At 46.2% G+C, this 15885-nt stretch overlaps 1 protein-coding gene across 1 annotated transcript in view; it reads right to left on the bottom strand.

Moving 5' to 3' along the window:
• Positions 1 to 15716, bottom strand: part of CDC45 (cell division cycle 45) — a 32101-nt gene extending 16385 nt beyond the window's left edge. Inside the window, exons 1-9 of the mRNA XM_006134946.5 lie at positions 15474 to 15716; positions 10954 to 11013; positions 10527 to 10619; positions 9786 to 9923; positions 8227 to 8364; positions 7231 to 7286; positions 5959 to 6007; positions 2460 to 2521; positions 1584 to 1634 (exon numbers count right to left, since the gene is read on the bottom strand). Coding sequence (XP_006135008.3) covers positions 1584 to 1634; positions 2460 to 2521; positions 5959 to 6007; positions 7231 to 7286; positions 8227 to 8364; positions 9786 to 9923; positions 10527 to 10619; positions 10954 to 11013; positions 15474 to 15524 — 698 coding nt within the window. The 5' untranslated portion in view covers positions 15525 to 15716. The remainder of the gene's footprint in view (positions 1 to 1583; positions 1635 to 2459; positions 2522 to 5958; positions 6008 to 7230; positions 7287 to 8226; positions 8365 to 9785; positions 9924 to 10526; positions 10620 to 10953; positions 11014 to 15473) is intronic.
• Between the last annotated feature and the right edge of the window lie 169 nt (positions 15717 to 15885).

The following is a 15885-nucleotide window of genomic DNA, read 5'->3' as shown; positions in this document are numbered from 1 at the left end:
CAGGCTGGGGGTGCAGGGTCTTGGTGGAAGAGGTAAGTGAAAGGGCTGAAGGTGTGAGATCTCACCAGGGAGGTGAGTGAGGGGGCTAAGAGTACAGGGTTTTGGCTGAGGGTGTGAGACAGAGCTAGGAGTGTGGGGAGGGTGCGCAGCTTACAGCTCTGGGAAAGGCACACAGCTCCAGCCCTGCGGCATTGATTGGGGGCTCAGAAGGGAGGTGGCAGGTTGGCTGAGGGCAGGGGGACACAGAGGGACACCTGTTGAAATTTGACACCACCTACTGACGCCACTTTGTATACCTCAAAGTCAAACAAAATTAGTGTCTTCATTGCAACGGTAGCACATACTAAAATGAACATAGTTACAGAATTTATCCTCATCCTCACAAAATAGAGAGATTAATGCAGATAGATTTAGGAAGAGCAGACTACATAAACTGAAATCTACCATATCGTAAGTATAGACAATGCAAGATACAGAAATTAATGATGGATTAGAGAAAAATGTTGTAAACTTTGAGTTTTTCCTTTAATGAAACTATTGTAACACAGACATCTTTCAATTAACCACAATTAAGCAATGTGAGTACCCTACAGAGTATTAGCAGAGGTCATTTTACAAAATGAGTAATGTGGAATAGAATAAAGTTCATTAAAAATCTTTTCTATTGTTTAAAGGTTTCTCATTTCAAAATACAATTTGTTTGAATAATACGTACGCCATATTCATTCGCTAATACAGGCTGCCTCCGACTTGCAACGCGATCGGTTCTGGAGATAGCGTCGCAAGTCAGGGCAGGGGGAGGTGCGTCATCGTAACTTGAGTCTGCATTTATGACAGGCATCGTATGCCATCGTAAATGTGGGGCGAAGGACATAATCCGGGGGATTTCGGCCCCTTCCATACTTACAGAAAAGGTCATGGGGGGCCATGGAGGGTTCATAAATCGTGCCATCGCAAAGTGGGGGCCTCCTGTACAATAACCTGACTAATGTGGTTGCATACTAGAGATGTTAGCATGTAGACATTTAAATGATTAAGAGGCAGCAAGAGACGGGTGGGAGGAGAAGGCAGAAGCCAGCTTCCTGCAGAGCACCCTGCCCCCCTCCACTACCTCCCATAGAGGGCAGGTGGGAGCTGGTGCTGAAGGGGAGGAGACTTCCCATGAGCACTGGATCCCGTGGAATTGCCTGCTGCCTATGATACAGAGGCAGCAGCATGGAAGGTGGAGGGGGAGGGACAGTCGGGAGCTACACATGCGGAAAGCCAGCTTTCAAGCTGGCTCTTCATGTGTATCTGCTCCTACAAAGTCACCTGCTCCCTCTCTTGCTGACTTCCATGGAGCCAGTGTTCAGTGGGAGCCAACACAGAGGCAGCAACACGGGCTGGAAGGGCAGGGAGGATGCCGGAGCAGTCTCTGTCCATGGGGAGCTGCCAGCCCTGCCTCCGGAAGCATTTTAATAACTATGTAACTCCTGAAAGCTATTGCAGCTACATCCTTACTAAAATAACCATATCTAATATGCTGCGTACATTAACATACAGACTTCCTGATGCAAATAAAAATAGGTGAACAACTTGCTTACTGTGTGATTTTATCTTGAACCCACTGGTCAGTAAGTCCAACAATAGCCCACCTAAAAATGGATAAGAAAAATTCAGGTAAGAAAAGAATCTAGTTGAATGTGAAAAGGTTAAGCCTAAAGATCAGTGATGGGTAACCTAGGCTAGCAAGAGGGCCGGATGAGTGGCCCTCCATCTCAATGGGCCGCAAGATTGTTATAACCAAGATAGCAAAACTACGCTCTCTCAGGAGACTAACTGCACTTGCATATCTAGAATTTGCAGGATGTACTGACTGAACCGTAGTAGGGCTTTGATCAGATGCAGAGGGAGCACATCGCTCTCAGTGTCAATTTGGGTGAAATCAGCACAAACCTCAATTCCCGTGGGTGTCACTATAGTAATACCAATAGGAAAAAAACTAGATGGACAGAAATCAACCGAGCCTGACAACCTTAGGCAGTAAATAAAACATCTCGTGGGCCACACATAGAACCCTGATAGGCAGCATGTGGCCCTCAGACCACAGGTTGCTCGCTACAGCTGTAGATGCCTGTTCTTTTATAACATTTAGAAGAGGAAACAGACACCTTAACTAAATTCACAGAGCATGTTCACATGGGAAAGCTGTTGTATTTTTACTTGATAAGATACTTTACAAACGTAGCCGCAGAAATAATTTCAGTGGCCCAAATAGTATATTTCTGAAACACAACAGCTGACTTTAGAGGAAATACATTTCCACAAGCTTAAGACAAATGTTTTCCAACATAAAATTTAAAAAGTGTCTCACATGTTGGCTACAAATACTTTTGAGGAATTTTGTCCATTTTGCTACGGAATCAGCTGGTACTATTACTATAAATAATGAACGTTGACACCATAAATGGATTACATACCACAACATGTCATTCAAGTCTTTAGACATTATCCATGCCAAGTCAAACATCACCATGGCAGACTGCAAGAAAAAAAAAGGAACGATAATAATCCTGACAATTAGTAAAATAAATAGCAGAACCCTTTTGCAAAAAAATTCATGTATCCATTTAATTGAACAGACAGGTTCAAAACTGTATTCTAATCTCTTACTTCCCAAACTGAGATGAGGGACAAAAAGTGCCTTTTGTGATTCACTTATCCTTCTATGTTTGCATTTAAATTACATTTAACAAGGTAATATGGTACAGGCAGTCCCCGAGTTACATGGATCCGACTTACATCGGATCCCTACTTACAAACAGGGTGAGGCAACCCCACACTAGCTGCTTCCCCCCAGCAGACCAGGGAGACGCGGAGCAGCTTTTCTCAGCAGACACCTCAGCATGAGAATAAAGGACTGAGGGAAGTGAGGTGTGGGAGAATAAAACTGAGCTCTGGAGAAATGTTTGGCTAGAGTTTCCCCTACAATATGTACCAGTTCCGACTTACATACAAATTCAACTTAAGAACAAACCTACAGTCCCTATCTTGTACGTAACCTGGGGACTGCCTGTAGTTATGAGATGGAACAATTCAATAGTTTAAACTTTGGAACTGAAATACCTACTTTCCTTGAAAATAAAGGTATAAATCTAAGCAAGGATATCTGAACCCTCATTTATTTCCTTTTCTGAAAAATAAACTGAATTCCATGAAAGTGTGGACATTTCAGGATATACCTTTACAAAATAAAAAGGGGATGGCCTTTTCTTTTTTTATTAACATTAAATATCCCATACAACGACAAGCCCAATGTTAGGGGTTCCTAGCCCTGTTGTCAGCCAGAATTTCCCCTTCCCCTTTGTGCAACTGGGTTGCTGGCTCCCAATGCAAAAGTGGCTGCCATTCACTGCTGTACAGATACAGGCAGTCCCCGGGTTACATACAAGATAGGGACTGTAGGTTTGTTCTTAAGTTGAATCTGTATGTAAGTCGGAACTGGCATCCAGATTCAGCTGCTGAATCTGGACACCAGTTCCGACTTACATACAGATTCAACTTAAGAACCCCAGGCGTCCCCAAGTCAGCTGCTGCTGAAACTGATCAGCAGCTGATTCCAGGAAGCCCGGGGCAGAGCAACTCTGCCTCGGGCTTCCTGTAGTCAGCAGCTGGCCAGTTTGAGTAGCGGCTAACTTGGGGATGCCTGGGGCAGAGCAGCTCCGGCGTCCTGATTCAGCCACTGCTGAAACTGATCAGCAGCGGCTGAATCAGGACTCCTGGGGCAGAGTAGCTGGGGTGCTGCCGGGTTGGTCCAGTAGCGCCAAGGAGCGGTGCTGCGGGACCAACCGGCAGCGCCCCACCTGCTCTACCACAGGCCCCGGGCTTTGCTCTACATCTCCCTGGTCTGCTGAGGGGGGCACTAGCTGCGTCCCCCCCAGCAGACCAGAGAGACGCGGAGCAAAGCGGCGCAGGACCCGGGGCCGGACCCGCGGCGCTTCCAGCTGATCTGGAAGCGGCCGCGGGTCCGGCCCCGGGTCCTGCGCCGCTTTGCCCCCCGTCTCCCTGGTCTACTGGCTCCCGCAGCAGACCAGGAAGACGGGGAGCAGCTTTTCTCGTCCTGGAGGAGGCGGGCGGCGGGACCAGGTGTCCCGCCGCTGCAGTCCTCCGGGGCGAGAAAATCCACGTTCGTATCTGCGGATCCGACATAAGTCGATCCGCGTAACTCGGGGACTGCCTGTAATTCATGCAGCACATTGGGGTGCAACTTTTATATTTTAACATTAAGATTGTTATGCAGTAATGTGAACTCGCAAGTAGTACAAAGACCCACTCACGGAAACCCACTATTGGCATGTACAGGCAGTCCCCGAGTTACGCGGATCCGACTTATTCCGCACTTACGAATGGGGCTTTTCTCGCCCTGGAACTCGCGGGCGGCGGGACCACCCAGACGCACAGTGGTCCCGCCACCGCGTCCTCCGGGGTGAGAAAAGCTGCTCCAGGTGTCCCTGGTCTGCTGGGGGGGTCCTCAGCAGACCAGGGACACCCCGAGCAAAGCCGCAGAGGCGCGGGACCCCACCGCCTCTGCGGCTTTGCTCCGGGTGTCCCTGGTCTGCTCCGGGTGTCCCTGGTCTGCTGGGAGGGGTCCCCAGCAGACCAGGGACACCCCGAGCAAAGCCTTGGAGGCGCGGGACCCCACCGCCTCTGCGGCTTTGCTCCGGGTCTCCCTGGTTCGCTAGTGCGCTTCCCCCCCCCAGCAGACCAGGCTTTTGTTGTGGACGCCTGGGGTAGAGCAGCTGGGGTGCTGCCGGGTTGGTCCTGGGGGACCTACCCGGCAGCGCCCTAGCTGTTCTGTCCCAGGCTCCAGATTCAGCCGCTGTTGAAACTGATCAGTGGCTGATTCCAGGAAGCTGGGGGCAGAGCAACTCTGCCTCGGGCTTCCTGTAGTCAGCCCCTGGTCAGTTTCAGCAGCAGCAGCTGAATCTGGAGCCAGTTCCGAGTTACGTACAAATTCAACTTAAGAACAAACCTATAGTCCCTATCTTGTACGTAACCCGGGGACTGCCTGTATTGGTACTGAAGGCTATACCACAGAATTTCAGGTTTACATTTATGAATGCCAAAGGCTATACTGCAGCAATTCCAGAAGTCAAAACTGTTTAATAAAGATATAGGTTGGAAAATGTACCAGAGCAGGGGTGGGCAAACCATGGCCCACATCTGGCCCATCAAGTCTTTTAATTTGGCTGAACAGTAGGGCTAAGGCAGGTTCCCGTCTTCCCTTACCTAACAATGCTCCTGGAAGCGGCCAGCAAATTCCTACAGCCATGGGGGTAGGAGGAGGGGACGGACAGATTGCTCTGAGCACTGTTCTCACCACACACCATCCCTGCAATGCCCATTGGCTGGGAACAGGGAACTATGCCAATGGAAGCTGCAGGGGTAGTGCTTGCAGGTGAGATCAGCACATGGACCAGCCTGCACTCCTCCCTGCCAGGAGCTGCTGTCAGATGTGTCAGCTGCTTCTGGGAGTCATGAGGAGCCAGGCTGAAGGAGGGAGGGTAGTTCTATCTAGCCCTGCTGCACCACTGACTGTGAGCCATCGGAGGTAAGCAGCATATGACCGGAACACATGTTCTGTTCTGCACTCTCCTCTCTGCCCTGATTCCTGTATTCCTTTTGCAGATCAAGCCTGTGTCTTGAGCCCTCTCCTGCAGCCCCTGCTGAGCCTCCTCCTGCATTCTACCTTTTGCCCCAGACCTATACTCATGAACCACCATACAATTTCCCTACCCAGATGTGGCCCCTCAGGCCAAGAAGTTTGCCCACCCCTGCCATAAAAGCTTTTTGTTACACCTAGCAATAAATAAGTCAAAGCACTTGGTAGGATATATTAAATATAATATATTCCTATTACAGGAGGACATTTGCTTTCTGGTAATTGAGCTTTTGTGGTAAGTAGCACCTGATACTCACTGAGGTCCCATGGTATTCATATTGCTCATAATCAAAGAGAATTTCTTGTCTAAAAGGGAGGAAAAAAGTATTTGCTTAAGCAGCAAACTGGCCACTTGCTTTAAATTCCTTACATTAGCAAGAAAAAAAATTAAGTATGTTTACATTGATTTCATATTTGCAAAAAAAAACCTCAGAGGCTAAACTAATGAGGCTTTTTTTATTAAAGGTGTTATCCTTTAGTAACATTGAAATTTACAAAACTGCAATGTAGTTTCTATTTTAAAGCAGTCTTATCAAATGTTATTGAATATCAACCTATACAATCCCATTGACACTAACAGAATCGCACAGGAAGCTAATCAGGGCAGCATTTTATCATGATAGATATAACCAGTCAGTGGCCAGCCGTTGCACCTAATAGTGGGCAAGTTTATGAACTATTAAATTTTTAATAAAATAAACTTACAGCTATGCTACAAAATACAGTAAAACTCCATTGGTCTGGCATCCAATGCTCCGGCACTCCTGATGGTCCAGCACCATCGGGAACCTGGAAGTGCTCCGGGCAGCCCAACAATTGGAGCTGCTCAGCGCCCAGCTTCCCCTATTCAGCCACTGCTGAAACTGACCAGCAGCTGAATAGGGAAAGCTGGGGGCAGAACAGCTGGGGTGCTGCTGGGTTGGTCCCGTAGCGCTGCCCCTCAGGGCTGCAGGACCAACCCGGCAGCACCCCAGCTGCTCTTGGGGACGCCTGAGACAGAGCTGCTGGGGTGCTGCCGGGTAGGTCCCGCAGCGCCGAGGAGCGGCGCTATAGGACCAACCCAGCAGCACCCCAGCTGCTCTGCTCCAGGCGTCCCAAGTCAGCCGCTGCTGAAACTGACCAGTGGCTGATTCTGGTCAGCAGCTGGTCAGTTTTAGCAGCAGCTAAATTGGGTACGCCTGGGGCAGAGCCAGACTATCGGAAGGGGGGGCTATGAGGGGTCTGGAGTGGTATCCTCCCCCCACCCCAGACGCCTCCTAGCCCCCCCTTCCGATAGTCCGGCATATCTGATAATCCAGCACCCCCTGGGTCTTAAAGGTGCCGGATTATTGGAAGTTTACTGTAGCAGGAATACTTGCTAGATATGACTTTCACAACTCTCCAATTTGGAATTAAATTAGAGGTGTAGCAGTATTGTACCTCAAAAGGTAAAGAATAGTCTTTTCTAGTCTCAATGTGAAAAGTATTATCAAAAAGGGGAGGGAAAGGAGAAGAAAGGGATAAGTAACATAAAGAACACCAACACATACCTACGTGCCTCCCATTCTCTCCTCTGTCTTCTTTTCATTGTTCTCTCCACAATATCCTGCAGACAGGTTTATGTAACAAAACATAAGATGATTAAAGAAAGAATTTTATAAGATGATCAAAGAAAGAATATCTCAAAAGTGACATTCTAGTCAGTTTAGGCCCTCAACCTAGGCTTAGTTAAAATAAACATTCAGTAAAGTTAGTATGACAAGTAGTGTATTGAAAATATTTCCACAGAAACAAAATTAAAGAAATGGTACCCTTCTATGTTATTTATAATTTTGTAAATCATCAAGGTTTTAAAAGATACCTTGATAATTGGCTGGCATTTGGAATTATATGATGTGGTCCTGCAAGGTGCCAAGTGCCCTCATCTTCTCCCATGGCCTGGCCCTATAAAGGTGCCTTAGTTATATTTTCTGATCAAGAGTCTAAAGATGATGCTAAAGATGATCAAAGACAGAACACCGACTGTACAACCAAGAATTTGAGTTGTTTTGAGTTCACCATAAGAATTTAAAAACAAAAGAACCCTCTCCCACACAAAGGGATGAAGAAGTCTCACCAAGATTCTTTTGTTTATCTGTTGTTTTTTAACTTGGGCATAGTTATACAAGTAACATTATGAATAAGTTAGCCAATTTATGAATTTCTATATATTTAAATGTTTGAATTCTTGAGAGTTTAACTCTTAAACGGAAAATTATTTTTGTTTAACTGAATTTTCTGCAAAGATTTTTGCCCTTAAATTATTAATGAATAATCTCATCCTAAACTTCACATCGATGTTTTTTGTGTGGAAATATGCTAAAGTATATGTTCTACTTCATTTTTTAAACTTATGTGCAGGCCTTTTGATCTTATAATACAGCAATGACTTTTGTTTACGCTTTTTATTTGCCTGAAACTCAAATGGTATTCTCATACTTGCTGAATTATAGCAGAATATGCACATGATTTCCCCCTGTTTCACAACAAAGCTGCAAGAAAAACACCTCTTCAAATCGTTTGCGCTTTCCCAAAGGCTCAGATCCATCACTTTCATTCCCAGACTCATCTTCGTCTTCATCTCTGAAGATATCATCATACGCAGGAATTTCAAGGTCATCATCTTGCTTAACTAACAGCTTAATCTAACAAAAAAGTGTATTTTAAATAAAATAACTCATTTTAACAACTGAAATAATTGTTCAACCCACAAATGTACATCACTTGTTTTCTTTTAATTAAACAGATTTAACCAAGTCACTCCTTCTTTGATCTATTCATACGAAAGCATCAAAATGTTACTCTATTACAATTAGGCGATTAATCCATTTGTTCAGACTAGAACAACAGCCTTGTATTCACATGACTTAAGATAAATATATTGACTCTTCTGTGTAGCACTACAAAACAAATTGGAATTATAAATGATAAATACAGTATTGCAGTACAGGTTACACCTCCCTAAACTGGGATTCTCTTATCTGGCAACATCTGTGGTCCAGCAGGACCACGGATATTGTTGAATAAGCCCTGGAGCAGGAGGGCCAAGGGCTGAGAGCCCCATGCACAGTGAAGCTGGTGGTAGCAGGGCAGGGCCTCAGTAGCCTGGTAACCCCGCTGGGGCTGGCCCAGCGGGGCTGTGCTGTGGTAGGCCAAGAGGGGCTGTGTGCCGGTCCAGCAGTGGGGAGAGCTACAGCAGTCCAGTAGAGGAAGTCTATCTGTGGCTATAGCAGTGTAGTCCAGGTTGTGGCAACTCGGCTGCAGCAGATGAACAGCCTGATTGAGGCTGCTTGCAAGCCAGCAGTAGGGCTGCAGCTGCATTCTGCCATGCCAACAGTGGGGCTGGAGCAGAAGCTATTGCAGTGGAGCCAGTGCAGCCATGTCACCTGGCTGGCAGCGGGACCGAAGCAGCTAGCACTGGTGGCAGGGAGCGGCAACAGGCTGAGGGGGCTGGTGGCAGGGAACCTTCCCTAGTCCAGCAAATTCCCTCATCCAGAACTGCTCAAGTCTGAAGGGTGCTGGACCAGTGAGGTCCAACCTATAGAATATAAACAAAACAAATTTTATCTGTTGAAGACCATTCTGAAATAATGTTGGCATTCTTCATTTAAGGTGTTATTACTAACTACTAGGATAATAAATTATATATCCTAGAAGAGGTCAGTAAAATAGTATGTTCTCTTCAAAGGTACAGAACTGACAGTCATCTCTGGGAATCTCAGGTAGAGTCACTACAGGCACCCATGGTATAACTTTTTTACTGAGGGAAAGCTTATTTCCCCCCCTTTTGACCATCTAAACAACTAGTGCAAGTTATTATTCATGTGCTTTCTGTTTGTTATTAGCAGGGCCCCGCTCACTAGCCGCACTGTCCGGCGATCTGCGCACGCTCGAACCCGGCTCTTCTGGGCTGTAATCTACTCGCCACGAGCGAGTAGATTACATAGTTTGTCGAGCCCTGGTTATTAGCATTGTTGAAGTTGGATATGTTGAAAGAAATGGAAGGTGGGTAGGTCAGCTAGCTTGGGACAGGATACTGGGTACTCCTTTCAACAGCTTGATTTACCTGTGTCTCATTGTAAACATTCACTACATTGATGGGCCTATGGGTGTCACAGATAAAGAAAAAGGCCTCTTCCTCAGGCTGCAGGATCTCTAGAAGGTCAATGTTGGCACCACAATTTATAAGAACAAAATATTGGAACTGAAAAAGAAAAACAACGTATTGTACCTAAATTAGCAGATTGTTTTCCATACTAACAAAAAAACCCACCAACAAATAAAGTTCAGTAAAATGTTCTGTCTACAAAGCATTTACCCTTGTACCCATTTACATTAGACTCCTAATCTACCACACCTCTGAGCAAACAGAAACAAGTTTTGCATACAAGGATAACGTGCTGGGTTTTGGGGGTATGGAGACTGCTAAGAGCTAATACTGTAATCTAAACTTTCACAGCTGAAGATGGATTCAAATTTAATGTGTATAGATCAAAAGTTAAGTCAGTTTACTTGTGCTATCTTGGCCCATTTAAAAAACCCACTAAACCATTTGGTGCATTTGGCAGTTCTCTTTAGAAGCGATCCATATAAATAGAAGTATTTGTTAAACCAGCATTATGGCATATTATCAGAAAAAAAGTGGGTATCTGCTGAACATTTATTCCTTTTCCATCTAATTTTATCCAATATTTTTTGGGTAGCCACTGAAAATCCAAAACTTAGCACTGAAGTGGAGGAAAAAGAGTGCTTAAAAATTGCTACTTTATGGTAGGATCATATAGAAAGCTCTCACTATTTTTTTTACCTGATCTTTATGTTCAAGAAATGCAGTTTCAAGTTCTTGCCATCCAGATACGGGAACTAATGTATATTGTACATGATCACATTGAAACAAAGCCTAGAAATAAAGCACAACATTAAGAGATAAGAAAAAACAGCAAGAGAAACTAACTCCAACTCATAGAAGCCCTCCTGTTCCTCTTTAAAGAGACATAAAAGTAACCCAACTATATTTCAATATATTTAGGTATGAATTATAAAGCCTCAGTATCATATTTGCTAATTTTTTTTTAACAACAAGTTAGGAACATAAAAAAATTAAAACATTTACAACTGAATTTTATAAAAATTTCTCTTTCACTTTTCTTTCTACATATTCCTGTATACATCTTTTAACTGTGATTCCCCCCTCCTTTTTTTGTGGTACATAATTAAAATGATCACAAACATACTTGGAGTATTTTACAGGCACATAATGCATCCACATCTGCTGCAACAAAAAGAAGAACACGCTGAAAATAATGGAAAACAATATTAATTAGTGCATATGGCTTGCTACTGTAAAAAAAAAAAAAAAGCAGACATATTAGGTTATTTGCACAATAATCACTTTCCACCAGTAAAATTTTTCAATGCAAACAAACAGTACAAAAAAATAAAGTAAAACGAGTCATACTGTCACTCGTTACACAAGGTAACCGATTACACAAGAGAACAGTAATTTTTTAAAGAAGGATCCACCAATCATCTTCCTACTCTGATAATTATTTCACGATACACATATATTAAAATATCTCCAAAGACAGATTTCTTTCTGCTTAAATTCAGCTTGTTAGCGTAGCCGAAGTTCTCTTCCTACTACAATTAACATCTAACACCAACTGCAGTTGTGATGACATTTCCCAGAATCCTTAGTTTTCTTGTATTTAACCAGTTTCTCCAATTCCCAGAATAGATCTTAAAACAGGCTATCAGAACAATGATTGCTTAAAATTAATGTTTAATATTTCAAGCTGATACTGTGTCTCAGTTTCAGAGCAACACAAAAAGGTTTAAGTAGTCCATCTCACAGTAAGATAAAAGCTGAACACAGACTTAGTCTCTGCTACATAATTATCATATCCTGAACTTATGTCCAGGACTTCTTCCATTAGCCATTTCAGGAAACATCATTATACTGGCCTATGTGGTTAGGGCATAATTTTTGAAAATTCAAAATTATTCAATCCTAGAACAGTATTTAAAAATAACCTGAACAAGTGTTCAATAAGATCTTGGCTAGAGTGTCAGCACTTTAGAAAACTGTAGCATAAGTAGGCTACAATAAGCAAGATGACTAGAGTTCTCTTCTTTTTAAGTGCTGCTGGACACAATATTATTTTTAAGTGCTTCCAACATCAGACAGTCAGTAGCACAGCTTCACTAGTAGAAGAACTAATGTAGGCTACCCAAAAATTTTACCACTTTATATCTATACGTACACTGATCATCACAGTTTAATAAACTGATGCTAAAAATCCTGGAGCCCATCTACATTAACCCTAGTATCATGGAAGGTTGATTACAAAATGAAGGCCCATCAAGACGGAATACAGGCAGTCCCCGACTTACGCGGATCCGACTTACGTCGGATCCACACTTACGAACGGGGCTCTCTCACCCCGGAAGTCGGGGCGAGAAAGCCCCGTTCGTAAGCTGCTCCGGTGCCCCTGGTCTGCTGGAGACCGTCTCCAGCAGACCAGGGGCACCGGGCGGGTTCCCGCGCTTCTGAGGCTTTGCCAGAGCAAAGTCTCAGAGGCGCGGGACCCCCACGCGGCTGCCGCTTCAGTCCGGGAGCCTGTGGTCTGCTGGGGACCGTCCCCAGCAGACCACAGGCACCCAGATTGAAGCGGCAGCAGCGGCGGTTCCCCGCGCCTCTGAGGCTTTGCTCTGGCTAAGCCACAGAGGCGCGGGACCCCCCCGCGGCTGCCGCTTCAGTCCGGGAGCCTGTGGTCTGCTGGTGCCGCTGCGGCTCTGCTCCCCGTGTCCCTGGTCTGCTGGGGGAGGAGGGGGAGCGCAGCTAGTGTGCTCCCCCCCCCCCCCCCCAGCAGACCAGGCTTTTGTTTTGGACTCTGGGACAGAGCAGCTGGGGCGCTGCCGATTGGTCCTGCAGCGCCCGCTCTGGGCACTACTGGACCAACCCGGCAGCACCCCAGCTGCTCTGCCCCAGGTGTCCTGATTCAGCCGCTGCTGGTCAGTTTCAGCAGCGGCTGAATCAGGACACCTGGGGCAGAGCAGCTGGGGTGCTGCTGGGTTGCTCCAGTAGTGCTGAGGAGCGGCGCTACTGGAGCAACCCAGCAGCACCCCAGCTGCTCTGCCCCAGGCGTCCCCAAGTCAGCTTCTGCTGAAACTGACCAGCGCTGACTACAGGAAGCCCCAGGCAGAGTTGCTCTGCCCCGGGCTTCCTGGAATCAGCTGCTGATCAGTTTCAGCAGCAGCTGACTTGGGGACGCCTGGGGTTCTTAAGTTGATTCTGTATGTAAGTCAGAACTGGCGGTCAGTTTCAGCAGTGTCTGAATCTGGACGCCAGTTCTGACTTACATACAGATTCAACTTAAGAACAAACCTACAGTCCCTATCTTGTACGTAACCCGGGGACTGCCTGTATAGCGATTTTCAAAAAAAGTTATAGCAATATCATGTTTTTGCAACATGTTTTTCCAATAAAGATTTAACAAGAAGCTCTAAATAACTCATAAGAAAGTGATTTCTTCTGTGAAAAGGCATGCCAGTTTCCTAATGGGATCCTTCTGTTATCAAGCAGCAGCTTTGACATCTGATGTCTTGACCCTTTGATGAAGTTCAATAAATCTGTTCTTCCTTATCTTAAAATCTGTATTTCAAAATGTAAAGGGTAAAATGACAACATTTTCAGCATTCATATGTCTGAAATTATGTTAAGCATTTATCAAAAGCTGGCAATCGTATAACTGATGTAAATTAATTTTATTACAGGATTTTTCTTTAAAATTTTTGCAATCAAATAAGTGATCTCTCATTCTAACTTTATATAACCCTATATTCTGAAACCAAAAGAACAACTCTTGACAGTGCTTGGTATATATTAATTAGTGTCATTTGATAGTTTTTGGCCATGTCTACACAACAAAATTAGGTTACCATACAGACAATTGCAGTTTTAAAATTGCTCGTTGATGCATACACTAGGGATGTTCCTGGCCAGCCGGATAACTGTTCACTTGATAAATACTGCTTATTGGTTAACAGTCCCAGTTAACCTCAACAAATCTCACCCCACTCCATGCTCTGCCTTTAAAACTCAGACTGGCAAGCTGGCTCAGTCCCAGCCCATCAGTTCAAGTTTTATATGAAGAGCATGCAGGGGAGCTGCCCGCCACCCTGTGCTGCTGCCTCTATATCAAAGGCAGGAGCAGCCCCTTTCTACTGTGGGCCCAAGCTCCCCACAGACAGAAGCTGCTGCCATGGAAGCAGCAGTGGAGAGGCAGGCTGTATGAGAAGCCACATTGAAGGGCAGCAGGAAGTCTGTACAGGGAGCTCATTTTTAAACCAGCTCCCCTGGTGGACCAACTCCCACCAATCACACCACACTGCTGTCTCTGAAACAGACACAGCAGCATAGAGTGGCAGGTGAGAGTCGGATCATGAGAACAGCTGATTAAAAATTGGAGGCAGCAGCTGCAAGGTGGCAGGGGACTTCCCAGGAGTGGGCCAGAGTATACTGACTGCCGGCCCTGCCCCTGGGGACATCAAATAATCATGTAACGGCTAAGAATTGTTGCAGTTACACAATTAGTAAAATAAAGGATTTCTAACATCCCTAGCACACACGTAGCTCCTTGTATCAGTGGTGGGCATCATCGCCTGGAGAACTTGTATATCAATGTGGGGCATCACTGGACAGCTTCTGAAAGCCATAAGTTGCTGTATGCAATGCAGTGACACTGTGTTGATTTAATTACATCAACAGTGATGGAGATGGTAATACAAAATAAGCACAGAGAAGCATTTATATGACCAATGCTGGAAGCCAAATTTAAATAAAGACCTACAGCAAGATTGACATAAGCGGCTTATGTCAAGATAACCCTGTAATTGATTTTTACATCAAGACAGCTAGCTTGATGTAAAACTCAATATAAAATCCTAGCGGCCACAAGGCACCTAGTAGCTTTTACTTCCACATAGCTCCCTATCTGGGATTTCTCTCAACTAGCTACACCCAGGTAGATGTCACCGCTCCTTGTCCTCACCAAAATGCTCTTTGTCCATTTCACAATTCAAAACATTCCAAAACCTTGTTGCTGATTCTGAGACATTTTGCGTCTCAGCTCTGAGTGCACTCCAAAGAATCCAGGCAATAAAGCAAAGCACACTCTGAGCGGTGATGTACCCAGGTGAGGACTCCACTTGACCACTACGGGCAACCGAGCCAGAACTTGAATGCAAACCCTCCCTGCTCAGTCGAGTTCGATCTGAAACCAGCATCTGGCACCAGCAGCCGGTGGGAGAGAGAGGAGCAGGGTGCAGGGCTCTGGAGGGGGAAGAGGAGGGGAACCCAGCGCCTATCATGAGGCTGAAAGCAGGGCAATGCATAGGCCCCGGCTCGGTATGGCGGCTCCCTAAGTGACACGGTCCCGCCCTATCAGGACCCTGCGGAGCGCGGATCCAGCCCGACCCACGGGGCGTTGCGCGGAGAAAGGCGCAAGACCCTCCAGAGTCTAGCTAGGAGCCCTCCCATCGCGAGCGACCCCTCTACCCTCAAAGCACCTGCTGGCGGGGAGCGGGGAGAGAGACAGGAGCTGGAGCAGGGCGGCCCGGCGGTTGCTGGAACCCGCTACCTCACTGGGCCAGGAGTTAGTAGGCCCCGTTCAGGATGCGGGTTCGCTCCCCCTGGGCTTGTCTCCGCTCCGGTTCGGGCTTCATACTCCCCCCCGCCCCGGACGCCGCTTACCTGAGTCACTATCACCTCGTAGAACTCCTTACGGAAGTCGGAGAGGAACATTGCCGAGACCGGGCCGCTACCGCCGCGCTGCAAGGCGGGAGAGCGGCGACTGCTGGTGTTGCTCCCTCCGTTCGGATCTCTTCAGTCTCACTCAAAGCAGGCGCCAAATCGCGCCAATTCCCATTGGTCTCAGCGTCCTGGCCACGCCCCAATAACATTCCAGTACTTTGTATCTCTACAGCGCTGATTGGACTATCCATCCGATCGTCTCAGCCCTCCACCAACCACATTGCGATTGTGGCGATCGAGGAGCCGAGCGATTGGCCAATCGCCACGAAGCGCTCCTGAAACCGCCATTTTGTGTGTCCGTCTACATCGCCCATCATCGTCGCCGCCATTGTTGACATGGGCAAGATTCCTC

The sequence above is a fragment of the Pelodiscus sinensis genome, chromosome Z (genome assembly GCF_052426305.1).
Source record: "Pelodiscus sinensis isolate ZL-2025 chromosome Z, ASM5242630v1, whole genome shotgun sequence".
Lineage (NCBI taxonomy): Eukaryota > Metazoa > Chordata > Testudines > Trionychidae > Pelodiscus > Pelodiscus sinensis.
This window is presented reverse-complemented; position numbering and strand designations above follow the sequence as displayed.